The 25,174-nt window shown below is 54.6% G+C and overlaps 2 protein-coding genes across 4 annotated transcripts in view; both read right to left on the bottom strand.

Moving 5' to 3' along the window:
* The window catches only part of Smim17 (small integral membrane protein 17), a 50,974-nt gene extending 34,339 nt beyond the window's left edge, over positions 1 to 16,635 (bottom strand). Inside the window, exon 1 of one of the 2 annotated variants that reach the window (XM_077792880.1) lies at positions 16,549 to 16,635. The gene's annotated coding sequence lies outside the window, so the exon portion shown is untranslated. The remainder of the gene's footprint in view (positions 1 to 16,548) is intronic. The other variant, XM_077792879.1, reaches the window with a different exon arrangement.
* On the bottom strand, positions 1,324 to 16,636 carry Znf71 (zinc finger protein 71). 2 transcript variants are annotated; one of them, XM_026381311.2, is made up of 4 exons: positions 16,549 to 16,636; positions 9,181 to 9,437; positions 7,203 to 7,324; positions 1,324 to 4,069 (listed from the first exon to the last, which is right to left on the bottom strand). In XM_026381311.2, exon 4 carries the CDS (start codon positions 3,929 to 3,931, stop codon positions 2,636 to 2,638), a length of 1,296 nt encoding a protein of 431 aa, XP_026237096.1. In that variant the 5' UTR covers positions 3,932 to 4,069; positions 7,203 to 7,324; positions 9,181 to 9,437; positions 16,549 to 16,636; the 3' UTR covers positions 1,324 to 2,635. The 2 variants fall into 2 exon arrangements, with proteins under 2 accessions (XP_026237096.1, XP_026237099.1); XM_026381314.2 differs by lacking the exons at positions 7,203 to 7,324; positions 9,181 to 9,437 and having other exon boundaries at positions 16,549 to 16,622.
* Between the last annotated feature and the right edge of the window lie 8,538 nt (positions 16,637 to 25,174).

Consider the following 25,174-nt stretch of genomic DNA (forward strand, 5'->3'; position numbering starts at 1 on the left):
GCGGGTGTGTGGAGATTGCCAAGACTGTGCCCCGTCCTGGCGCGGGCAGCCAGGCCGTTCACCATCCAACTGAACTCCAGATCTCACGGCTACACACGTGAATGTCTCCAAGATCAGGGTGCACTCAGCACTAAGGACCCGCCTCCTGCAGTCGGTGGATTTTTTCCTTCAATGACATGATCACGCGGCAGCATGATGGCTGGACCCTGGGTATAGCAGCAGCTCAGCTCCCACAGGAACCTAGACCCATGACGTCCCTGGGGGATAGTCACATCAGTAGGACGGGAAGAACCTGTGTCCTGAATGGCCCCTGGAGCAGAGCTGCCACTGCCCTGCGCCTTCAGCCTCCCAGGAGGTGTGTGACAGACACAGGAGAGCCAATCAGGGGAGGCGAGAGCCCCAAGCCGGAGGGTATAGTGAGTGGTGCTCTGTGACCTGGGGAGTGCCACTATGTTCTCATTTTCAAGCTGAGGAATCCAAAGCCCAGGAGTTACACGGGACGTGGTGGAGTTATGAGGCTGGCGAGGAGCCACTTCCTCTGGGCTCTATCCCACCACACTTTGCCTTTTGGCCCCACAATGTCTTGGGCACGTGCCACTGTGGGACAGCAACATGTCAATATTCCCATTCTCTCCCACCTCTGTGAAGGGCTGGGGCGTCCTGTTCTGCAGCAGAAGTGTGGGTGCAATGTCAGCCACCAGGACACGCAGGTGGGACCTCCTGGCCCGTGGCCCCTGCCCCACCTACTGGTTAACACACAGGGAACAGACATGGCGATGGCCTCCAAGAGACATGTGCAGTGAGAACCACGCTCATGACGCAATCAGCGGGAGGAGTCCTCCTTAACTCTTGCTGACCCAGGCAGGTGGCCAGGGCATATTCTCCACTGCCACTCGCCTCCCCTACTGTGGTGTGGAGGGACTGGCCCGGACACCCACATCAAGGGCAGACAGTGGCATTGATTCCATCCTTCACCAGAGCCATTTGGGAGTGTGGAAAGGGCCCAGATCTGCGCTGACCAGCACAGGCCACCTCTGTGCAGAGGTCAGTTCATGGTGAACCCAACAGAAGGAAGCTTAGGATTTCTTCCCCCAAAGACTGGAAGAAGTCTTCTCTCCATCAGGATGCGGCCGAGGGGCTGCTGCGAACAGCAAGGTCCCACGGGAAGTCATGGGGGACGCCAACTCATGAAGGAGAGCCAGAGACTCAGACAGCAAGGGCTCCAACACCGAGTGCTGGACCAAGCCCACCCGACACTCGACCAGCTTCCAGCTGGAAAACTGTCAGCTTGCATATACGTGCCAGGAGGGCACTTCCCCCACTTGCCTTACAAAGTGTACTTGTGATACCAAAGTGACCTTTAAATGACTTGTTTATTCTTCATATACACCAGTATCAAAAAGTGGGAACCATCAGAAACTCCAGGGCGTTCAGAACCAGTTCTATTAATGTCAGTATTAAAAGGTGGCCTAAAGGCCCCAGAGAAAGCCTGTGGGGTGGCGGGCCCCCCAGGTGCAGGCAGAGCTTCCAGTCAGCCGGGAGGTGCAGTACAAGGTCTGGCAAACCTGCGAGTCGGTGTCCCTCACATTCATGGTGGACCACATGAAGAGGTGACCTCTGGGAGGAGGGGTCCTAGGGGCAGAGCCCCTGTAAGAGGCCCAAGGAGCACAGGGAAGGCACACAGAGGCAGTCTATAAAGAATGGGCCTCTTCAGGCACCAAGCCTGCGGGCACCTTGGCCCTCCCAGCTCCAAGACAGTTGTGAGCAGTGCTGTGCCACTGCACATGGCTACCCAGCGGAGGGCTCTTCCTGTGACAGCAGGAATGGGCTCGGCAGTTACCTTCAAGCCTAGCTGCTAAAATAACTGCAGGAACAGTCTGCCGGAGTGCATGCCTCACTGAACCCCACAGGGACCTGAACCTGGCGCAGCCTGGGTTCCCTCCCTCCCACTCTCCCCTCCGTCTCCGAAGTCGACTTTGACACAGGACTGGCATCCTATCTCTTACACTTAAAAGATCACTTAAAATGACCTAGTCTCCCTTAATCAAAAGCTTTATTTTTGAAAATCCTAACAGACGACTCTAACTTTGGCACTCAAAGCAGGCATTGTTATTTGCTAACTGTGGCATGGGGCCCTTTCCTCCCTTACCAACAACTGGGATCCAGCAGGACAGGACGGACTGCCAGTGGGAAGGACAAACGCCCCCATCTCCCTTTAACCATGGAGAAAACTGAGATGGGACAAACTGAGATCTGGGTTCAGGGCGCACAGGACAAAGGGAGTAAGAGCCCAGTCTTCACCCTCCTCCCACCTGCCCCTTAGTCCTGCTGACATGCAGCCCCAGACACTGCCATTTGCCAAGCTCCTGTGGTATTCACACATAGGGCTGGGCCCCAGCCTAAGTTCCATTACTAACTGGACCTCAGAAACCTTACAACGTCCCCCAATACACCAGGTATCCAGGGACTTGCTTACCTTCCTAGGAGGGCACGTTTGAGCAAAAAGCCCTCCAAGGATGCCCACATTCCTGGGCCTCCTGGCGTCAGTCATCATGTGCTCCAAAGACAGGACTGCCCCACTGACCTGCACGGCGCAGCCCACCACCTGGTGTCCACCTGGTGTCCACCGCTGAGCTCAGGTGTGGATTCGCAGGTGCCGGGTCAGGTTCGTGTTGCGGCTGAAGGTCTTCCCACACTCGGCGCAGCGGAAGGGCTTCTCGCCGGTGTGGATGCGCAGGTGCACCGTCAGCGAGGAGTTCTTGATGAAGGACTTCCCGCACTGCGCGCAGCGGTACGGCTTCTCGCCCGTGTGGATGCGCTGGTGCTCTATCAGGTACGCGCTCTGGCTGAAGGCCTTGCCGCAGTCACTGCACTTGTAGGGACGCTCGCCGGTGTGCACGATCTGGTGCACGACCAGCGACGAGCGCCCGGTGAAGTGCTTCTTGCAGACGTAGCACTCGTAGGGCTTCTCGCCCGTGTGGATGCGCTGGTGCTGCGCGAGCGCCGAGTTCTTGCTGAAGGCCTTCCCGCACTGCGCGCACTCGAAGGGCTTCACTCCGATGTGGAACCTCTGGTGCTGGATGAGGTAGGAGCTCTGGCTGAAGGCCTTGCCACACTCGTTGCACACGTACGGCTTCTCGCCAGTGTGGTTCCTCTGGTGCAAGGTAAGCGAGGAGCTCTTGTTGAAGGCCTTGCCACAATCTTTGCACGCGTACGGCTTCTCTCCCGTGTGCGTGCGCCGGTGCTCTGTCAGATGCATATTCTGGCTGAAGGCCTTGCCACACAAGGGACACACGTAGGGCTTCTCGCCCGTGTGCGTGCGCTGGTGCACAATGAGGTGCATGTTCTGGCTGAAGGCCTTGCCGCAGTCCCCGCACGCGTAGGGCTTCTCGCCCGTGTGGATGCGCTCATGCTGTGTGAGGGACGAGGTCTTGCGGAAGGCCTTGCCGCACACACGGCACGCATAGGGCTTCTCGCCCGTGTGCGTGCGCTGGTGCACTACGAGGTTCATGCGCTGGCTGAAGGCCTTGCCGCAGTCCCCGCACGTGTAGGGCTTCTCCCCCGTGTGCACGCGCCGGTGGATGGTGAGGGACGAGCGCTCCATGAAGGGCTTTCCGCACACGTCACAGCGGAAGGGCTTCTCGCCCGTGTGGATGCGCAGGTGCTTTACGAGGGACGAACTCCGACCGAAGGCCTTGCCGCACTCCCGGCAGTCGTAGGATGCCAGGCGCTGGCGAGGGTCTGAACCGCTGGGGCGCTCCCCACGCACCCCAAACAGGCAGGCCCCCTGCTCCGCGGGCACCTCCAGCGGTAGCGGGTCAGGGGTGCCACTCTGCGTGGTAGAGGCCTTCAACTCATGGCCCTCAGAGACAAAGCCCTCTGCCAGGCTGCTGCCCTGGTCAGTGGGCCGCCGCTCCCCGCGAGACCCCATACCCCAGCCGCCCGCGTGCACGCTCCTGCCCAGGCGCAGGTCCTCTCGGGCCCTCCCAAGGCTGCCCTGGCGGGTGCCTGGCCCTCTACAGTGTCGTCCTTAGATCCAACTCCTTCATTCCAGGTCTAGTCCCCCAGTCTGGAAAAACAAAACAAAACGACAAAAACAGAAGCAGTCAGCGATGCCGGGAGTGAGGAACATCCACAGCGGGACTGCGCAACGGAGCCCCAAGATGCCGGCAAGGCAGGGCCGGGCGAGAAATCGCGCTGGGATCTGGGAGAGCGGGTGAGTGGGGAAGCAGGGTGCGGGTGCGTGTGGCAAAAACGCCCCTTCGGGGAGGGAGAAGGGCGGCGTGAGCTCCGGAGTCGCAGAGAGCCGGCTTGGACGCGCCCAGTGCACCGGAGGCCCCGCACTCGCTCGTACTAAAGTGTCCACAGGTGACACGCGCGCGCTGGTGACTCTGCTCCTTCACCTGCCTCCTGTCTGCCCCAGCCTTCCCCCCGCGAGGCTGACCTGCCACCAGAGGCTTCTGGGTGTCAGGCAAAGGGAGAAATTGGTAGCGCTGGCGGCGAAGTGGGGTGCTCGGGGTGCCACCCTCACCCTGCAGGGTGCAGGCCCACTCCTGTGCTCCACCCGTGGTCTCCGCACGCCCTGGGGCGCCCCCACCCCCACCTCCCCTCTGAGCGTCCTCACGCTCCTTCTCTCCCGTGAGCCTACTAAGAAAACGCCCCTGCGGGAGCCTCAGTCAGACGTGGGGCACGGAAGGCAGCGGCTGCAGGTCGCCCGCAGGAGGCGCCGGGCAGGAGGCTGGCCGCAGCGGCGCGGGGGCGCGGGGGCGGGAGCAGCTGTGGGTATTAGGTCCCAAGACCAGACAGTTCTCCAGGTGGAGGTGGCGATGTCTGCAGTACAGAGTGAAGGAACCTAATGATATTAAGCCACACTTAAAAACGATCAAAACTGTAAGTTTTATGTATATTTTATCACAATTTTAAAGTATATTTTTAGACTTAGCAGTCGTCCTTGCTGCTCCCCTTTCCTCCACCACCGGTGTGAGTGCCACTGCATGCACAACTGCAGCCACCACAGGTTCTCACCCAAAGAACGGCCCACAGGCTCCCCACCCTCCCAACTCGGCTCTTCTTCACCACCTCCATCCTGGGGACACGAGATCAGACCAACGCACTGGCAATGGAGTCGGGGCTGCCGCTGGCCCTGGACTCCCCAGGCCTGCCCCCCCCAATGAACTGCCCATCCTTCCTGTGTGTGTGTGTGTGTGTGTGGGTGGGTGCTGGGGATTGAACCCAGGGGTGCTCTACCACGGAGCCACATCCCCAGTCCCTTGTATGTTTTATGATGAGATGGGTTCACTGTGATGCCCAGGCCAGCCTGGAACTTGTGGTTCTCCTGCCCCCGCTGCCCAAGGAGCAGGGCTGCCCTTGGGTCCCCAGGGGTACAGGTGGGCCCCACCACACCCATTTCTCGTCCCTTTCTATCGCCTGCCCATGCTCTACAAATTACAAAAGAAACTCAGAATGAAGCCTTCGGGGCCTTGGGAAAAGATATCTTAGATTTGACACCAAAAATACTATCCATAGAAGAAAAAAGTTGAGACACTGGAGTTCACCAAGTTAAAGACCTCTCGGCTCTCCAACAAACGCTGGGCACCAGGTGCCCACACAAAGGAACAATTTGGACCCTTTCCTACACCACTCATAAAAATGAATCCCCAGCGAATCCCAGACCTAAGGAAGAGCTAAAACAGAACTTGAGAAGAATATAGGAGTTGACCCCTGCAACACTCTGCCACCAAAAGCACAAATACAACAAAACAGATAAACGGGACTAGAAATTATGGAAATCAGAAATTAGATGGTAGGCCAGTCTACCCCAAAACCATCATGGAAATGAGAAACTGTGTTTCAAATGACACCATCAAGAAAGGGAAAAGAGCCCCAGAAGGGGGGAGATGTTTGCCCAGCAACCTGCTCAAAGACTCGCACCAGGAACGGGAACGCTCAAAACTCCACCATGACCTAACTGATGTGAAAGGGAGCATGCCCCAGGCTTGAGGCCTGACAGAGATAACACACAAGGCACGGGACACAGAAGGCCAGGGCCATGAGGCCACCCATCTGTGTGGAAAGCCAGGCCGGAAAAGGGCAAGGCTGGTGGACCTGGGCCTGAGCCCAGGCCCTGGACACGCATGCTCTCTGGGGCTTTGTGCGTGACAGAGTGAAGTGGAAACAGTCCGAATACTCAACAAGTGGCTGGGAAGACAAACGCAGGTGCCCACACGGTGGCATGACGCACGGCGAGGAGGAGAGACGGACTGCCGAGACACACGGCCACTTGGGAGCATCATGAGCAACACCACCTGGTCAGGGAACTGGACACGAAGGTGCACGCCCTGTGGCTGTGTGTGTACAGAATCAAGGACATGCAGAGACACTACAGGGACCGAACCCTGGCCACAGGAGAGGGCCGGGAGGCAGGAGTGATCTCCAAGGGCAACGAGGGTGGTGGTGGACACGCTGTCCTGTCATGGCCCTGGTGGCACTGTGCACTGCACGTACGTGCTGTGAATCACAGGCCAGTGGTAGCCCAAAACCATCCACGAAGGAGACAGGACCACGCCAGGTGCGGGTGGGGCTCCCTCCACAGGGCAGTGCCCGACTGTGCCATGTGGCCGACGACTAGTCTTGCCCTTTGGTTTTCTTCCCACACACTTCCCCCACTTATGGAAGGGGCCTAAGGACAGACCCTTAAAAGTGACTGTTAAAACTGTGACTTAGGATACCAAACTGACTCCAAGAGGCTTGCCCGACTGCACTCCTGAAGTGGGTCTCTGGCCCTAAACCCTTTCTCATTAATCTTAGTGTATTCCAAAAGGATGATCTCTCAATTTGTAAACTTCTATCAGGAAAGCGTTTTGAAACCTCAGGCTGTGACCTGTGTGTCACCCTGTGTGTCTGTGAACTGCCAGCTCCTGTCAGTGTGGTCTGATCACCTACCGCTCACTTAGTCCTGCTGCCCTTTGTTCCCAGGGGTGGTTTATGGATCACGACCCCTGGTTATACCTGTGAAGAAATCATCCTCATGTCACCTACCGACCTTACTTTGAGCCTCAAGCCGTGACAGGACCAGGAACGTACCCTCTGCGCCAGCTCCTCAGCTGCACCTTCCAGCGGCCCCACACCCTTCCTGGCAGGACCCTTTTCCTGTGACTGTGTCCTGTTATGGGCTGCTGGTGACGCCGCAGTACCACCCTTACCCAGAGACCAGGTCCTGGAGTTCTCCAGCGTGACATCCTGTGCAGGTCCTTCTGGGCAGGCTCAGCTGCTGCCACTCCTCCTGGGTCAAGTCCACAGTCAGGTCCCTGGGTGTCACTGACTCCTGCAGACAGACCCGCACCTCTCACCGCCAGGCCCTCCTCAGAGCTCTGGAGGTGTGGCCGGAAACACGGGCAGGATTTAGGGATGTCTGTGAAGTCAGGAGCAGACGGGGAGGAGGGACTAGAGCCTCCTGGGCAGGCGGGTCACCAGGGTCTGGAGATGCGGCCACAGGGGGCTGAGCAGAGCTCTGAAGCCCTCATGAGGGTGGCTTAGAGTGAGGCTGCGCACAGTCAGGAGAGCTGGGGGGCTTCTGGAAGAGGGTCCATGGAGCCAGAGCTGGGCCCTAGCAGGTGGTCAGGCGGCTGGGGTGGGAGCAGTCCTTGAGGCACAGGCTTGAACCCTGAAACCACACCACGGCGCAGCAGCAGACGGTGGCAGAAGGGTCACCGAGCAGTGGCCCTCACTTCCTCCCAGCTGCTCAGTGCCAGCCCTTCTGGGCGGTGTCATGGGTCAGATCAAGTGCTGTGCCCCAAACATTTGTAAGTGCACGTCCTGCCTCCCCAGGGCCCTGACCGGACTGAGACACAGGGTGGCTGGGGAAGTGATCAGTCACGACGAGGTCATCCTGCAGCAGCAGCCCTGGCCGGTCATGACCATGTCCTTGTAAGAGGCGAGAAGGCAGGCAGGCAGAACCCAGCCAAGATGGCAGCCACAGGGACAGTGCCAGGGCAGACCACTCCCCCACCTTCAGAAGGGTGGAGTCCTGTGGGCAACTTGCCAGGGCGTCAGTCTCCGGGTGGGAGGACAGCTCCTGATGGCCCTGTACAGCCACCCGTAGATGGACACAGCACTTCCCCTGCTGACCCACTCACTAATTCAGAGCAGGCCACAAGACAGCCACGGCGGCCTGTCACTCTCAGTGACCTCTCCCCGCCCCTTCCCGCCTGCCCCAGCACTCCTGGTTCCCACACGGCCCGCTGGGCCCTGCCAGGAGCAGGCGCTGCAGGGAGCGGGCAGGTGCAGAGGGCAGCCGGCACAGAGGGGCAGACCCTGCGTGGTTAGATGTGAGGCACGCCTGCGGGCAGTGTGGGGGGAAAGGCTGGGTCGTGAGCTGCCCACCTGACCGGGCATCAGTCCCCTGGCGGGGTTAGCTGTGTAACTGGAGGTGGCCGGGCTGTGGCTGGAGGAGGTGGTCCTGGGGGCTGTGCCTTGTCATGGAGAGGAGAGCTCTCTCTGCTTCCTGGTGCCCTGTCCTCAGATGCCTCCCGCACACACACTCTGCCCTGATGTTCTGCCTCACCTCAGGCCCAGGGAACACAGGTGGCCATCTATGCACTAAAAGACTCTGAAATTGTGGGCCCCCAAATAAACTCTTCCTCCTCTGATTGTTTTTCTCAGGTCTTTTGGTCCCAGCAGCAAAAAAGCTGACTAAAACAGCCCCTCCTCTGGTCACACGGCAGCTAGTGGACACCAGGCATGGAAATCCAGGGCTGGATCCAGAGCCTGGATCCTAATGCCTCTCGTGAACCAGCGAGAGGGCGGATGGGAAAACTCGGAAGTGTCCAGGCACAACGTCCCCATCCTGACAGGACCCCAACCCTGCCCCGCCTGCTCCTTCATCTCACCTGCCGCCCTGAGCCTGCTGCTCCTCTGCCTCGGCGGGCGCTCTCCCCTCCTCAGCCCAGTCAGCCCCTTCCCCTCCTTCCCGGAAGGTCTCGGCAGGAGGGTGGCAGGACCTGACTCTGGACCTCAGGGGACACCCTGTGCCTGCAACTGTGCTCTCACAGCTCTGCTGGCAAGCCCACGGGTAAGCATCCTGTGGAGCACAGCCAGATCCGTCCCGGGGGAACCCGAGGCGGCTTTACAGAGGAAGACCTGAGCCCTGCTATAGCACGGTGGGCCCCGGGGACAAGGTACCACGTCAGATCTGCTGCCACAAAGCACCAGAACTGCAGAATTCCACTGCGAGGGAGGACCGAGGGCAGCCGGTCTCGGGCAGGGGTGGGGGCCGGAAGGTAGTGTCCAGTGCTGGAGTTTCAGTTCTGGGTCAACTGGTCCATAAAGCCAACAGGTGGAGACAGGCCGCGTGGGCGGACATGGGTGTGCACTGGAGTAGCACAGCTGCGCTGAAGGGAGCACACATGTCCTCAGGGACACACCCCGTCAGTATTTTGCTAAGTGAAAAAAAAAAAAAGTCACAGAAGAGCTCCTATTGCATGACTTCACGGATCTGAGACGCAGTCTATCGAGACAAAGGGCAGACCGTGGTCGCCACGGGCCGGGTTCACAGGCAGAATAGGAGCGAGGGCTAAAGACCACATGGTCTTTTGAAGGTGATAAATGATCTAAAATCGATAGTGGCGATGGTGCCACAACAGTGAGTTTACCAGAACCGGTGAAGGATGCACTTGGCGGCAGGTGAGGGCAAGCCCTAGGTGAAGACGCAGCCAGCCGGGCTCAGGAGTGAGTCCACGCACACGTTCCTACAGCAGAACGAGCTGCGGCCAGAGCCAGCAGCCACTCGGAGTGCTCAGGGGACAAGCAGCAGGCAGGACAAGATGCCGCTGCTGCTGACCTGTGGGCGGCGAGGCCTTGCACAGGCTGAGCACCACGGAGGCCCTGCAGGCCAGGATGGACTCGACCTCCGACACAAAATGCTTTTGCAACCAGAAATAAAGTGAAACGAACAAATTAAGTGAATGAGAAAAAGCGAACCTGGAGGAGCAGCCGCCACGGTGTCTATGCACTACGCGCTCTTGTGAGCACACACACACTTCTCCTGTCTAGGCGGCCAGGGAGCACAAGACCCCACCCACCGCCTACAGGAAGGGCCAAATAGACAGCGGTTTTTTAAATTTTAAAATACAAAGTACTTAAAAGTTGGATTTTTAAAAATTAAAAGTAAACAAATAATAAAAAAATGGCTAATAAACATTTTCTAAGAATTAAGCCCAGCAATAATTCAAACACTGCCACTTGGAAAGAGGTCCGGTGTTACCGTATGTCACCTATCATGCTCCAGGGGCACTACTATCTCTTAAATCCATCTATCCCTTTGTCCACGTGTCTTCTGCATCCAGCACCGGTCACACACGGACATTGGCCAGCCAGCAGAAGTCCTCTGGTACTCACCCGTGGGGACTCACCTGCCCCAACACACCTGGACAGCTACACCGACAGGCCTGCTCGGCCATGGCTCCTCCTCAGGAGACGCTCCGGAAGACATCATCTAAGACCCGGGAAGAGTGCACCCGCCTGTGTCCATCGACCACAGCGGTGACCAGAACGCGGGAGACCAGCACGTGTTCAACAAGGGAACCATGAGGAACCAGGGGCACCACGCAGAGACCCATGTCTTCACCCACAGATGTCACAGAGGAGTTTTAAACAACGTGGAGAAACACCAGGATGGAGTCTTTGATTAAAAAGCAGAATACAAGACTGCTTAGCCAGGGTCGTCGTTATTTTTGCAAAACAACGTGAGTGTCCAGGGAGAAAGAGACAGGCCTGAACACTGCGGAGCGCTCCTCTGCGGGAGGTCTCCCGGGTGAATCTCATCTCCTACGCGTTTTCTTATGGGTTTTCTACCATACGATCATGTATTTACTAATGATCATGTGTCTCCTTACCTCTGGCAACTTCCTTCCATGGTCTGTTCGTGTGCGTGACTGGGAGACAGCCAGAGGACGTGGAGGGCGGCTGCAGGAGGGCAGCACTCCCAGCCGCTCCCTGGCTCAGGATCCTGTGCAGTGCTGCTTCTCAACAGGGAGCTCAGAGAGGGAGTCCCCGACACTCAGCACAGAGAGCCTCCCAGGGACTCGGAAATTCAGGTGCACCAAACAAAGAGCAGGAAAGAAGGGCGGGGGCCAAGTGGCTGCTGCAGGGGCAGCGGCCATCACCACGGAGGGTGGCCTCCGGAAAAGCAGCCTGAACTTGTTGAGGCAGAGGCCAAGCGTGAAAATTGCAGCGTGTTTCCTGACCGGCTGCAGAGGGCTGCTGTGGAGCCGAGGTCACGGCAAACTCCACCATGCCGGCCCCACAGGCGTGCCGTGGGGCCAGGTTACGGCTACCAGGATGTGCATGAAACAGGCACAGAGAAGACGGCACCCAGGGGACCCACGTCAGAGATACTCGGCCAGCCCACCCGCTTCTCCTCTGAGTCTGGCTGCTCAGGTGACCAGCCGAAGCGGGTCAGGGATATGAACGGCCAGCAGGGACACACTCGGGGCGGAGCCTGGGGAGGCTGGGCAGCACGTGGGTGGGGGAGTGGCCCTCTGCCTCATGATCCCAGGGGGACTCCTGAGACCCAGACTCCCAGCAGAGGGGGCAATGCCAGGCCCTAGGGTGCCCTGACCTCGTCTCTCTAGAGCAGTCACCACCCAGCAAGCCCTGAGGCCTGACCAGCCCTAAGCCCACCCACCAGAGGGGCACCCACAGAACGCTGCAGCCACCCCACCCTGGGAGTCGCCCGTCTGGCAAATGAGAAATGGGACGAAATGAAACACTGGAAATAAAACAGAATAGCAACAATTAGTTAAAAAAAAAAAAACCCTCTCTATAATAATATTAAGTGCAAATGGTCTCAACTACCCAATCCAAAGACACAGGCTGGCAGAATGGTTTGAAAACCAGACCCACTCTGCGCGGACTGAAGAGACGCACCTTCCAGGCACAGGCACTCACAGGCTGAAGACGAAAGGACACAAGTTACATCCCATGCAAAGCAGCCCCCAGGTAGGCAGGAGCAGCTGCTCTCGTATCTCACAAACCAGACTTCACACCAAAACCAGACACACAGAAGGTCACTTGACAGTGGTAAAGGGAACAATACCACCAGAAGATACGACAATAGTAGACATCTATGCCCCAAACACTGGTGCACCTAAGTATATAAAATAGACAATATTCAAATTAAAGACTCAGACAGACCCAACGTACAATAATACTGGGTGATTTCAACACACCTCTCTCACCCAGACCTATCTAAACTCAGTTAAGACTCATCGGAGTCTCAAATGGCGATAACAGACTCTATAGAATATTTCATCCAACAAAAGCTAATATACTTTCTTCTCATCAGCTCATGGAACATTCTCCAAAATAAACCATATTTTAGTCCATAAAGCAACTCTTAGCAAACACACAAAAAACTGATACAATTTCTTGCATCTGATTATAAATCAACACCAAAACCCTATAGAAACTATGTAAGCATATGGAGACTGGACAATACTCTTCTGAATCATTAACGGGTGATAGAAGAAATCACAGGAGAAATGTGAAAATTCTTAGAATGAAATGAGAACAGCGACACGACTCTGTGTCACTATGAGTATGAGGACAGCTCTAAGAGCAAAGTCTACAGCCACGAGAAACAGCCTTCCTGGGAAACTCAGAGAGACCCGAAATCAACAATCTGACGATGCCTCTCAAGGCCCTTGAAAAACAAGAGAAAAACCAATTCCAAGACCAGTATAAGGAAGAAAATAGATCAGAGCTGAAATCAATGAAATTGAGAATTAAAAAATACAAAGAATCAATGAAACAAAAAGTTAATTATTTTAAAAGATAAAATTGAGAAGCCCTTAGCCACACTGCACAAAAGACCCCAAACTAAGGAAATTAGAGGTGAAAAAGGAGAAATCACCGCAGACATCATAGGATGATTAAGAACTATTTTTAAAGTGTATACTTCAGTAAATTGGAAAACCTAGAAAAAACACTTCTAGACACATAGGACCTGCCAAAATTGAATCAAGAGAACATGGAAACCATATAGACCGATAGCTAGAAACGAGATAGAAGCAATAATAAAAAGTCTTCTGACAAAGAAAAGCCCAGGAGCAGATGGATTCTCCGCTGAATTCCAACAGTCCTTTAAAGAAGAGATAAGCGCGAATGCTCCTCAAATTATTCCATGAAATAGAAAGGGAAGGAACACTTAGAATTCATTCTACGAAGCCAAATACCAAACCAGATAGGACCTATCAGATCAAAAATCCCTGATGAAATTAGATCAAAGATCCTTAATAAAACTTGGCAAACTGTGTTCAACAACTTATGAAGAAGACGTGCATCATGACCAAGGTGGACTTTTCCCAGGGGTACAGGGTGGCTGACTATGCAGATCAAGGGCTGGGGCCGGGGCTCAGTGTCAAACACTCGCCTGGCACATGTGAGGCCTTGGGTTCCATTCTCAACACCACATAAAAATAAATAAAATAAAGATAGTGTGTCCATCTACAACTAAAAACACATTTCAAAAAAACATGCAAGTAAGTAAATGTGATTCATCACATAAATAGCAGGATAAAAATCACTTAATCATCTCAACAGATGCAGTGAAAGCCTCTGACAAAATTCAGTACTCATTCGTGATAAAAAAAACCTAAAAAACGAGGCATAAAAGGAACCTACCTCAACATCATAAAGGCCAACATAATAGTGAATGGGTAAAAACTTAAAAGTATCCCCTTTAGAACCTGGAACAAGACAAGCTGTCCACTCACCATTCCTGTTCCACATAGCATTAGAAATGCTAGCCAGAGCAATTAGGCAAGAGAAGGAAACAAAAAGGGTAAAAATAGGGAAGGAATAAGTCAAACTATCCCTGCAGACAAGATGATCCTATACTCAGAAGATCTAAAAAAAAAACTCTACCAGAAGACTGCTGGAGCTAATAAACAAATTCAGCCAAGTAGCTGGTTGCAAAATCAATAGAATCACCAATGATGAATACACTAATAATGAGTCTGCTGATAAAGAAATCAGGAAAACAATTCCATTCACAATAGTCTCAAAAAAAAAAATAGCTAGGAATCAATCTACCTAAGGAGGTGGAAGACCTCGACAATGAAAATTATAGAAGACTGAAGAATGAAATAGAAGACTTTGAAGATGGAGAAAGCCCTCCCATGTTCATGGACAGGCGGGATTAATATTGTTAAAATGGCCATACTGCCAAGAGCAACACACAGATCAACTCAATCCCATCAAAGTACCAACAACATTCTTCAGAGAACTAGAAAAATTAATTTGGAAGAACGAAAGATCCAGAATAAAGCAATTATAAACAAACAAACAAAAACCCAGTAATACTAGAGTCATCACGACAGAGCTACAATAACAAAGCCTGCATCACAGTGGTATAAAACAGATGCACACACCAGAGGAACAGACAGACACAGCCATCTGATCCTTGATGAAGGTGCCAGAAACACACATTGGAGAAGAGAGACCCTTTTTAACAAATGGTGCTGGGAAAAGTGGCTATCCATAGGTAAAAGAATGAGATAAAAGTCTTATCACTCAGCCTGCACAAAAATCAACCCAAAATGGATTGAAGACCTAGAAATTAGACCAGAAAACATGAAATTTTTGGAAAAAAAAAATAGGGTCAGAACTCCAACAGGCAATGACTTTCTCCATAGGACTTAAAGCTCAGGAAATAATGCCAAGAGTTAATAAATGGAATGGCATCAAATTTAAAAACTTCTGCACAACAAAGGAAACAATTAAGAATTCGAAGAAAGACCTACATATCAAAAGAAGAAATACAAATGGCCAAGAAATATATATATATATAAAGTTCAACATCATTATCAATTAAGAAAACACAAATCAAAACCACAATGAAATTCCATCTGACTCCAGGTAGAATGGCAGTCATCAAGAACAGAAGCAGTGGTAAATGCTGGAGAGGGTGTGGAAGAAAGGAACACTTTTACAAAGCTGGGTTATAAATTAGCACGACGACTATGGAAATAGTATGGAGGCTCCTCAAAAGACTAGACGTGGAGCCACCATATGACCAGCTACACCACTCTTACTACAGCAAACACGCACACCATGTTTATGCAGCACAATCCACAGCAGCCAAAATAGGGAACCAGCCTAGGTGTCCGTCAACAGGTGAATGGATAAAGAAAATGAGGAATTTATACACAATGGAGTTTTCTTCTTTTTTAGTTGTAGAGAGACACAATATGTTTATTTTTATTTATTTATTCTTATGTGTTGCTGAGGATCGAACCCAGGGCCTCACGCATGCGAGACAAGCGCTCTACCACTGAGCCACAACCCCAGCCCCGACACACAATGGAGTTTTACTCAGCCATAAAGAAGAATGAAATTATGTCATTTGCAGGAAAAATGGATGAAACTAGAGACCATCATGTTGAGTGAAATAAACTCAGGTCAAAGGTCACATGTTTTCTCTCATACATGTCAGCTAGAGAGGAAAACAGAAAGTGGGGAGGATCTTACGAAAAATGAAGGGTGATCAGCAGAGCAGAGAAAAGGAGCTGGGGGAGGGAGGAGGGTGGACGGGGAAACCCTGGGGATGCTGCTGGCAGATTCCACGTCACACTGTGTGCGTGTGTGAGTTTTATGCAACAACAAGCCCCACTGCTGCACACAACCAGAGCACACGCATGCACGATGGGAAAGAGGAGGGCCAGGCGCACCGGTGCGCACGGGTGCTGCGGCAAACAAGACACGTCAGCACAGGTTCAAAGGCCAGGGAATCCTCGCGGTATAAAATTGGATCAAAAAAGCCCTCGAGATTGAAGCAGCAGAGCCAACCCTCGCTCGCCCTTTACGACGCTCCTCCAGGAAGGAAGATCTCCAGCGCCCACGGGCTCCTCCCGGACAGAGGCCTGTGGTGGACCGTGTGGCCTCAGCACCCGCGTCCTGAGGCCCAGTGCTCTGGGCCGAGTACTTACATGCCATCTACTTTTATTACAAACTATTTCTGGTCTAAAAGTAAGTTTATGGGACAAAAATCCAACAGCCACACCCCCCCCCACCCAGCTAAAGATAAAGCATCGTGGCTGGGACTGAAGGCCCCACGTGGCCCCCCATATCCTCCTCCCTCTCACTGGAGGTCCCCCACCGCCTAGATGGGGTGTGCCTGCTTCCACAGGTGTGTGTCCTGTCACAGCACAGGTGGACACCCACAATGGACATTTAGTGCTGCGTGTCCACTTCTAAGGGCCACACGCCCAGCAGCACCTCACCAGGCCCGGGTTACCAGCATAACGTGTTTAAGCCACCCCTCACCAGGGGCCCACTTCGGCACTGCCCTGTCCTGCAGGGCTGGCCCCCAGCCCTGGAGGGTGCCGGACAAGGGCATGCCCTCCTCACCAAGGCACACACAGCCCCCAGGAGACAGCTGGGCACGAGGGCCCTGGAGGGGTCTGTGTGGGTGGAGGCTCATGGGGAAGCAAGAGCCCCGTGCCCTGGGCCCGAGTCTTCTGAGAGGAGGGCAGGGGTGACGTGACTCACCAGCGGTACGTCGGTCGGCAGCTGAGCAGCCATCTCTCCACCGGGACACGATCATCAGGGGAAGAGGACCGTCCTGCGGGACCAACAGAGCTGTGGATGTGGGGGACAGACCAGGTGAGAGGTCAGGCCTGGCCCTCGCAAGGACACACAGGAGGACACACACAGGGCCCGTGTGGAGGGGGCTTACTGCACGCAAGGCACTCCACACATGATCTCATGGAAGCCCTGTCTGCCCAGAAGTGGGCACTACTACCCACCCACTTCACATGGGGGGAACTGAGCCAAGAGAGCCAAGCCACTGCCCCAGATGGGAGCCAGGACTGGAGTGGGCGGAGTACGTCGGGGTCCACGGGCTTCGCAGTAGCCCATGGCCTCCCAGATGCGCGTCACAGGGCTGCTCTACCACAGGCAGCCTTCTCCCACTGCCTCCGGCTGCCCTGCCCAGCCCAGCCCCTCGGGTGCGCCCAGACCTTATGCTGCTGTCCTTACTATGGGCGTGAGCCATGTTTGTTCCCAGGTGGCTGTCCAGGCCCTCACAGGCGGGTTCCACATGCTCAGAAAGGGCCAGTGGCCACAGCCTGGGTCATCACCTCCCCTTCCCTGAACTCCCTTAGGACAAAAGGAAAGCAGGGCCCAGGCCCCAGCCCCAACCCTGACCCCGACCCCGACCCAGGCAGGACATTCCACCTAGACAGTCACCTGGCCGGCCATTTGGTCTGCGCCTCCCTGTTCACAGCACACAGCTTCTGCTCACACCAGTCCAGGGGGCCACTGAAAACTGTTGATGGAGGAAGAAGAATCAGGGACTGATTTAAAGGAAGCTGAAGAAATAGGACAGCTGGCACAGGTCAGGGCAAGATCTGCAGGCCCAGGACAGCTGGCACAGGTCAGGGTAACACCAACAGGCCCAGGACAGCTGGCACAGGTCAGGGTAACACCCGCAGGCCCAGGACAGCTGGCACAGGTCAGGGTAACACCCGCAGGCCCAGGACAGCTGGCACAGGACAGGGCAACACCCAGGTCCCAGGACAGCTGGCACAGGTCAGGGCAACACCCGCAGGCCCAGGACAGCTGGCACAGGTCAGGGTAACACCCGCAGGCCCAGGACAGCTGGCACAGGACAGGGCAACACCCAGGTCCCAGGACAGCTGGCACAGGTCAGGGCAACACCCGCAGGCCCAGGACAGCTGGCACAGGTCAGGGTAACACCCGCAGGCCCAGGACAGCTGGCACAGGTCACGGTAACACCAACAGGCCCAGGACAGCTGGCACAGGTCAGGGCAACACCCAGGTCCCAGGACAGCTGGCACAGGTCAGGGTAACACCCAGGTCCCAGGACAGCTGGCACAGGTCAGGGCAACACCCAGGTCCCAGGACAGCTGGCACAGGTCAGGGTAACACCTGCAGGCCCAGGACAGCTGGCACAGGTCAGGGCAACACCTGCAGGTCCCAGGACAGCTGGCACAGGTCAGGGTAACACCTGCAGGCCCAGGACAGCTGGCACAGGTCAGGGCAACACCTGCAGGCCCAGGACAGCTGGCACAGGTCAGGGTAACACCAACAGGCCCAGGACAGCTGGCACAGGTCAGGGTAACACCCGCAGGCCCAGGACAGCTGGCACAGGTCAGGGTAACACCCAGGTCCCAGGACAGCTGGCACAGGTCAGGGTAACACCAACAGTCCCAGGACAGCTGGCACAGTTCAGGGCAACACCCGGAGGCCAGACAGTCCTCCACACTCGCCTGCCAGGACCAGTGGCCTCTGGAGATGGGGCACTCAGCACCTGTGTCACCTCTGACAGAATCGGTGCTCCGTGTGCCCTGGCTGAGCCGGGCTGCCCTGAACACCTACAACCTGGAGATCACCTGGGAAAGCCCAGTCCCCCTCCAGGATGCACCTTCAGCAACTGCCATGTCCCAAACACCAAAATCACTGGGAGCTTATCAAGATGTCATCACTCAGCATGGACTCCTGGCCAGCCTGGAGCTGAATGCTGCCACTTGGGGGGTAGAAGCAGCATTTACCCTGTCGGGGGTACTGCGCTTGGACCAGGGCCTCACTCATGCCAGGCAAGTGCTCTGCTCAGACGAGCCTCCCACCAGCTTCCAGGGCAAGAACCCCTGAGACAAGAGGAGCCACAGCACCACGCCAGGCCTGGGAGTGCGGGAATGGCCTCTGCCTCTGCGGGGTTCTCGTCCCACCCAGCGCCTCGGGTCAGCTCAGAGGTCACCTGGAGAAGCCGCTCCAGGCCCTAAGCCCTTCAGCCACAGCCACTCGGGTCTTCTGCCAGCACACTTCATCACACCATCAGTGCCACCTTTAGGGGGTCACCTGTCTTCCCCCCCAGACACAAGTCCCCGGGGGAGCAGAGGATTAGCAGTTTTGGATGGCATCTCAGAAATCTAGGTCATCTGTCACATAGGAGATGCCCAGATACAGCGCTGACTCAAGAACAGAGCCACCTCTTACGGGGCAAGGGACCAGGAAGTGGGACTCCCCACAGGCTGCTGAAGGGGTGGGGGTCCTCACCCTCCTTCTGGAAGGTGATGGGCAGGACACAACCCTGGGATCTGCCACAGCTATGAGAAGTCACACACGGAATACACCAAGTTCACTGCAGCACTGCTCCCAGAGCCAGGAACAAAACAAAACGTAAAACCACCTCAACCAACAGAAACCCTGGACGTGCTGGGCCAGTGGCACAGCCTTAACCTCAGGTCCTTAGGAGGTGCCGCAGGAAGAGAGCAAGTGTGAGGACAGCCTCAGAAACTTAGTGAGACCCTGTCTCAAAAAATTAAAAAGGAGGGGCTGGGGTTATAGCTCAGCGGCAAAGCGCTTGCCTCACACACGTGAGGCACTGGCTCCATCCTCAGCACCACATAAAGATGAATGAAGAAAAGATACTGTGTCCATCTTTAAAAAAATATTAAAAAGGGCTGGGGTGTGCCTCAGAGGTAAAGCGCAGAGAGAGAGAGAGAGAGAGCGAGCACGCGAGCCTGATGAGTGACTAGGGGGACAGGTAGTGTGCCTAGAAGAGCGCTATCCTGAAAGCCAAGCTGGAAGCAGAAAGTAGCTGCGCAGTCCGAGGCACAGGCCTGTGATCCCAGCTTCCTAGAAGGCTGAGGCAGGAGGATCTCAAGCTCCAGCCAGTCTGGGCAACTAGAGACTGGAAATAAGGTCGGGGGGGGGGGGGGGGAGCCCTGCCTATCATGTGAAGCCCTGGGCTCCATCCTGCACTGGGGCAGGTGGGGGACTGGAAACCAATGAACCCCGTGACCAAAGGAACAGGTCACATAAATGGAGGGGCCTCTGACAAGGAGAACAGGTCACTTTAGGTCACTTCTGGAGAGCAGAAGTCAGTCTTGCTCCTATCCATGTGTTCATGGTTTTACTAAGTGGTGCCCAGTTTTCCAGAAGTGCTGGGCAAGGCCAGGCTGGTACCTCGAGGTGTGGAATGGAAGTGGGGGAGGGGGGCTGCTAATTATTTTTTTCTTTCTATTCCTCTGAGTTGTGCCCCTGGGTGCAGCAAGCTTAGAGTCCCATCGTGAATTTTTTAACAGAATTTAATTTTTAACCTGTATCTCTTCTGGGTCAATGATCTCTAGCACTCACCCTGGCACTGAGGTCACACTGGTTCTTTTGGCTGGACTATGGTAGTGACCACAGTCTACTTAACCTGTCCACACACAGCAGGGCCCCATAATACCTGCAGGGCCTGCCAAAGTCTGATTTATTTTAAAATCATAAGAAAAAAAGGTTAATCTACGGCAACCTGAACTGTATATTCATGAAATCACAAATATAACTTGATTTTTTTTTTTAATGGCGCAAGCTGCCCATGAACAGAAAAGAGTCCCAGAAGTCATAAAGTAGCCCTAGAAGCAACGTGGCCAGGAGCGCAGCGGGTGAGGTGGCACTCAGTGTGGCTTCCACGAGCTGCAAACTCAGCGGCTTCTCATTCCCCTTCTTCCCCTGAGCTTCCGGGTATTTCCTTCCTTTCTTTCACGTCCAGTTTCAAAGGGAGCCTCCCTGTAACCTGTCTCAGCTGAGCAGAAAGGGAAAGGGGGCCCTGGAACCTGGATGCCTGGGCGCAGCCTTGGGTGGCCCCTTAAGGTCGGAGCCTCGGTTTCCGTGTGTAAGACAATCTCAGGAGCCCTGGAAAAGTGCCCAGACCGGAGAGAGGACCCCTGTGGGAAAAGAGCAAGTGGCCCTTCATGCATGCCCCTGGGAGGCAGAGGGAGAAGCTGCAGCCCGCGCGCGCGGTCCTTCACACACTCCCTGCATGCCCAGGACCCGCCCCTCCAGCCCCTCCTCGCCAGGCCAGGGACAGTAGGGGGAGGCCGGGAGGCGGACTAGGAGAAGTGTGGGCCGGAGGCAGTGGCTCTCTAGGCCCCCGGCTCAGGCGCCCACACACCGTGGAAGGAGCACACGCACCTGCCCGTGTGCACCCACCCAGACAGGCACTCATACCCAGAAACACTCAGGCGACACTCCCGCTCCCCCAGACACAGAAGGAAAAGTTAGACACAGGTGGACACCCAGAGGGCAGCGCAGAGGCACCATGGACAGAGATCACACCAGAGACTCGGGCCCAGGGTACCAGCGGAAACGTCCTCACACAGAGAGGACTCTGATGAAGTGTCTGTGTAAGAAGGACCTTGGCGCACACACAAAGGCAGAGCCACCCAGTCCCCTAAGCAGGCCTGCACTGAGACACTGCAGAACCTTGAACAAACACGCTCTCACCTGTTTCTACTCCCTCCCTAGTCCCTACACCCGCCCCCGGCCGCGTGCACGCCCCCTCGCCGCAAGTAGCCGCTGGCCATGTACACGCCCCCTCGCCGCGTGCACGCCCTCTCCCCGCAAGCAGCTCCTCGCCGCGTGCACGCCCTCTCGCCCTCTCCTGAATATTCGTCCCTCTCCCCGCATGCACGCCCTCTCCTGCATACTCGTCCCTCTCCCCGGGTGCACGCCCTCTCCTGCATACTCGTCCCTCTCCCTGCAGGTCTGTCCCCTCCGGGGCCGGATCGCTTCGGCCGCGTAGAGGGTGGACTCACCTGCGAAACGTGCCAGGACAATGACCCACCCGCTAGGCCCTCCAGGCCGCGGTGCGCCTGCGCGGACAAGGCCGGACTACACCTCCCAGAAGCCCGCGCGCGGCCAGGCGAACCGGAGCGGAGCCGAGGCCGCAGGGCGCTCCCCCGTCTCCCAGAGGCCTCCGCGGTCCCGTGACAAGCGGGCGGGGCGCGGTGGGCGCAGGGACCGGGACGTGAGGGGCAGGAATGGGGGGGGCAGGGCCGGCGGGAGGGAGCTGGGGAAGGAGGGCGGGCCGGCTGCGGTGCCGGCGGGCTGGGCTGGAGGACGGCTTCTTGATAGGACCGGTGTGAACCACCGAGGAGCAGAGGAGCCCGGAGCCCAGCTGCTGAAGACCTCTCCCGGAGGCCGCCGCCGGGGCCGGGCCGGGCCGTCCGCGCTCCCCGGACGCCAGGAGCGAGCGGGAGGGCCAGGTGCAGACACAGGCCGGGCTGGCAGTCCTGGGACGTGCCCTGAGCTTTGCCCTTCACGGAGAAAGTGACCGGACCCCTGGCCCACTGGGGTCTGCTGTCCCCGCCCTTTCCTCGTGTAAGCCCGACCCACTCCTCGCCTCAGCTCTCCACGACGCTGCCCCATTCTCAAATAGAAAATGAAAACAGATCAGCTCTTTAATCAACTTGGTGCAGTTTTGCCTTCCTGAGATACCAAAAGAGAGCCACGTACGGTGACACCTCAGGAGGCTGAGGCCAGAGGATCTCAAATTCCAGGCCGGCCTCAGCAACTTAGGCACTGCCCCCAAATAAAAGAAAGCGCCGCTCAGTGGTGCAGCACCCCTGGATTCAAAATTCCCAGTACCAAAGATTGAAAAGGAGAGAGCAGTGCCAACTGCCTTTCCAACTCCAGCAAGAATGTGATTGGCCAGGTCCTTGGGAACCACGCGGTAGAGCATGGCCAGTTACTCAGCTGAAAAGATGCCGACGGAGGCCAGGGACACTGCATGGAGAAGGCGCCTTCAGAGCCGCATCGTGTTTCCGATGCCGAGTTTGTACTGTACCGCGCAATGTCCCCTCCGTGTCGTTTTCACGTAGCTCTCTTTCATGTCTATATGTGCATTTACATCTATTTTCCCAACAGCTGCACAGATTCTACTGAATGAATACACCATGAAATTTCATACTCTAAGTGATGGGCACTCAGGTGTTCTAATAGTTTACCATTGATTTTTTGGCCATTGTATGTTTTCCTCTGCTTGTACACTTTTGTTTCTGAGAAATACGGATTCGAGTAGTATGTACGCATAACAAACAGTGGACTTCCTACTTCCCATGCACTCACCTATCCCGGAATTATCATTCTTCTATTATTTAAAATTGGTCTGTTGGGGGAAAGCACATACATTACTTGAATTAGCTTCTCATGGTCCTAAGTTGCAGATGTTGCCATTACCAATTTGTACCGGTGCTTTGAGTCAGGGAATGACCCTTTGTTACATACATGGCAAACATTAGTTCTCTCACCTCCTAAATTTTGTACAGCCTAATGTCAGCTTCTGGGTTATGTGTAATGCTTAAGATCTGACTCAAACCAAGGGTATAGAAATATTATTCTACATCTTTCTTGTACTTGACATATTACACTCAAAACCTTAATCTTTTAGGTTTCCATTAGTGTACAAAGTACAGGTCAAGTTTTTCCAGTGAGCTAGGGTACCAATACCATTTAATCAATCCATCTCTTCTACACTGCAATGAACAATCATTTTTCATATCCACAGGAAATCTGAAGGCTATATATGCTCTGCATGAGGCTGCTCATCCTGTAGCCTGTCCCCTGGATCAGATGTGAAGAGGAGCTTGAGCCAGGAACAGTGGCACACACCTGTCACCCCAGCAGCTCAGGAGATTGGCAGGAGGATCCCAAGTACAAGGGCCAGCCTCAGCAGCTCAGGGAGGCACTAAGCAACTGTGAGGCCCTGTCTCAAAACATTAAAAAGGGGCTGGGGATGTGGCTCAGTGGTAGAGCATCCCTGGGTTCAGTCCCAAGCACTAAATAAAGACAGGGGGAAAAAAAAAAAAAGGAGGAGGAAGAGAGCGCTGGAAATCTCCATTTCTCTAGCAGCCAGGTGCTCTGGTTAAGAGCTTCCTTCACAGCATCCAAGAGAAGACCCAAGAGCTTTGGGGCTCCAGAAAAAAATACCCCTACAGGGATAGGTTAACTGCTAGAGCGCACAGGACTTCACTTGGGAGTGACAAGATTCTAAAATTGTGGTGACAGTGACACAACTCTTAATACACTGAGAGCCACGCATTGTTAGTTTCAGTGATGCCTGGAGGCTTCCTCTTTACTTCTGCTGATGGCGGCACGGAGGTCTTATCCAAAATTGCATGGCATGTGAATAATTTCTCAACAGGGCTACTACCAAGAGGAAATTCCCCCACAGCCTCTCCATCACTGTGTCCCAGTTCTCCCTTCAACACGAGGGACCCTGACACCTCTCACTCCACAGCCCCTGTGTCTGAGGAGCAGGCACCCACACCCAGCACTCCCTAGCGCCTTCTTAGATGGTGGCTCTCTGTGGCACTTGTGTTTGTCAAATAGTATTTAAGCTTTTGTTCTCTCCCACCAGTCTGTGAGGTACAGTTTTTGTCTATCTCCTACCCCAGAACATCTCCACTACCTAAAACTGTGCCTGGCACATTAGTAAGTGCTCAGTTAACATCAACTGAATGATGGCTAATTTCTAACCCAAACTACATTCCTCTCTATAACCACAAATCTACGCAGATTTGTTGGACTCAAGAATGACACCTTAAAAAATGTTGGGATTTATATTGTAATACCAATGAATCTACATATTTAACTGGAGGAGAAATAGCTTTACCTGAGTATTTCTATATAGAAGCATGACTAGCCTTCCCAACTTTTTTTTTTTTTTTTTTTTGGTGATACTGGAGAGTGAGCCCAGAGGAGCTTTACCATTGAGCTACATCCCCACCCTTTTGAGGATCTCAATCTTGAGATCCTCCTGCCTCAGTGTCCCAAGCCACTGGGATTATTATACTTGTGCACCACTGCACCTGGAAACGTTTTACTATCTTAAAAATTTAAGATCTATATTCAGAATTAATTGCAGTATTTCTGTTTGGCTATGTCTTGTCAATCTCAGGAACAAGATAGGAAATTTTAATGCAGGTTTTTTCTTTCCCCTGGAGGGGGGATTTGGTGTTGTCTTGGTACTGGGGACTGAACCCAGGGGTGCTTAGCCACTGAGCCACATCCCCAGCCCTTTTTAGTTTTTGAGACAGGGTCTTGCTAAGTTTCTTGGGGCCTCACTAAGTTGCTGAGATTGGCCTAAAACTTGCAATCCTCCTTCCTCAGCATCCTAATCCGCTGGGATTAAAGGCATACACCTTGGTATTATTATAGTATTTCAATTTCTACAGCCATAAAAATACTCCAGAACTTGTCTGTGCTACTGTGTGTGTGTGTGTGTTTTCTTTCATGGCTACTAACCTATTGAAGCTTCCTTCTCAGTTTTGCTAACACTACCCACTGGCTAGTCCAGTGTGTTTCCAGAAGCTTCTGTTCTAAC

Source organism: Urocitellus parryii, chromosome 15 (assembly GCF_045843805.1).
Source record: "Urocitellus parryii isolate mUroPar1 chromosome 15, mUroPar1.hap1, whole genome shotgun sequence".
In the NCBI taxonomy this organism is placed as follows: Eukaryota; Metazoa; Chordata; class Mammalia; order Rodentia; family Sciuridae; genus Urocitellus; species Urocitellus parryii.

Bases quoted from the DNA above. Each gene is read 5' to 3' on its own strand.
- Znf71 (XM_026381311.2), bottom strand. From the start codon at position 3,931: ATGGGGTCTCGCGGGGAGCGGCGGCCCACTGACCAGGGCAGCAGCCTG.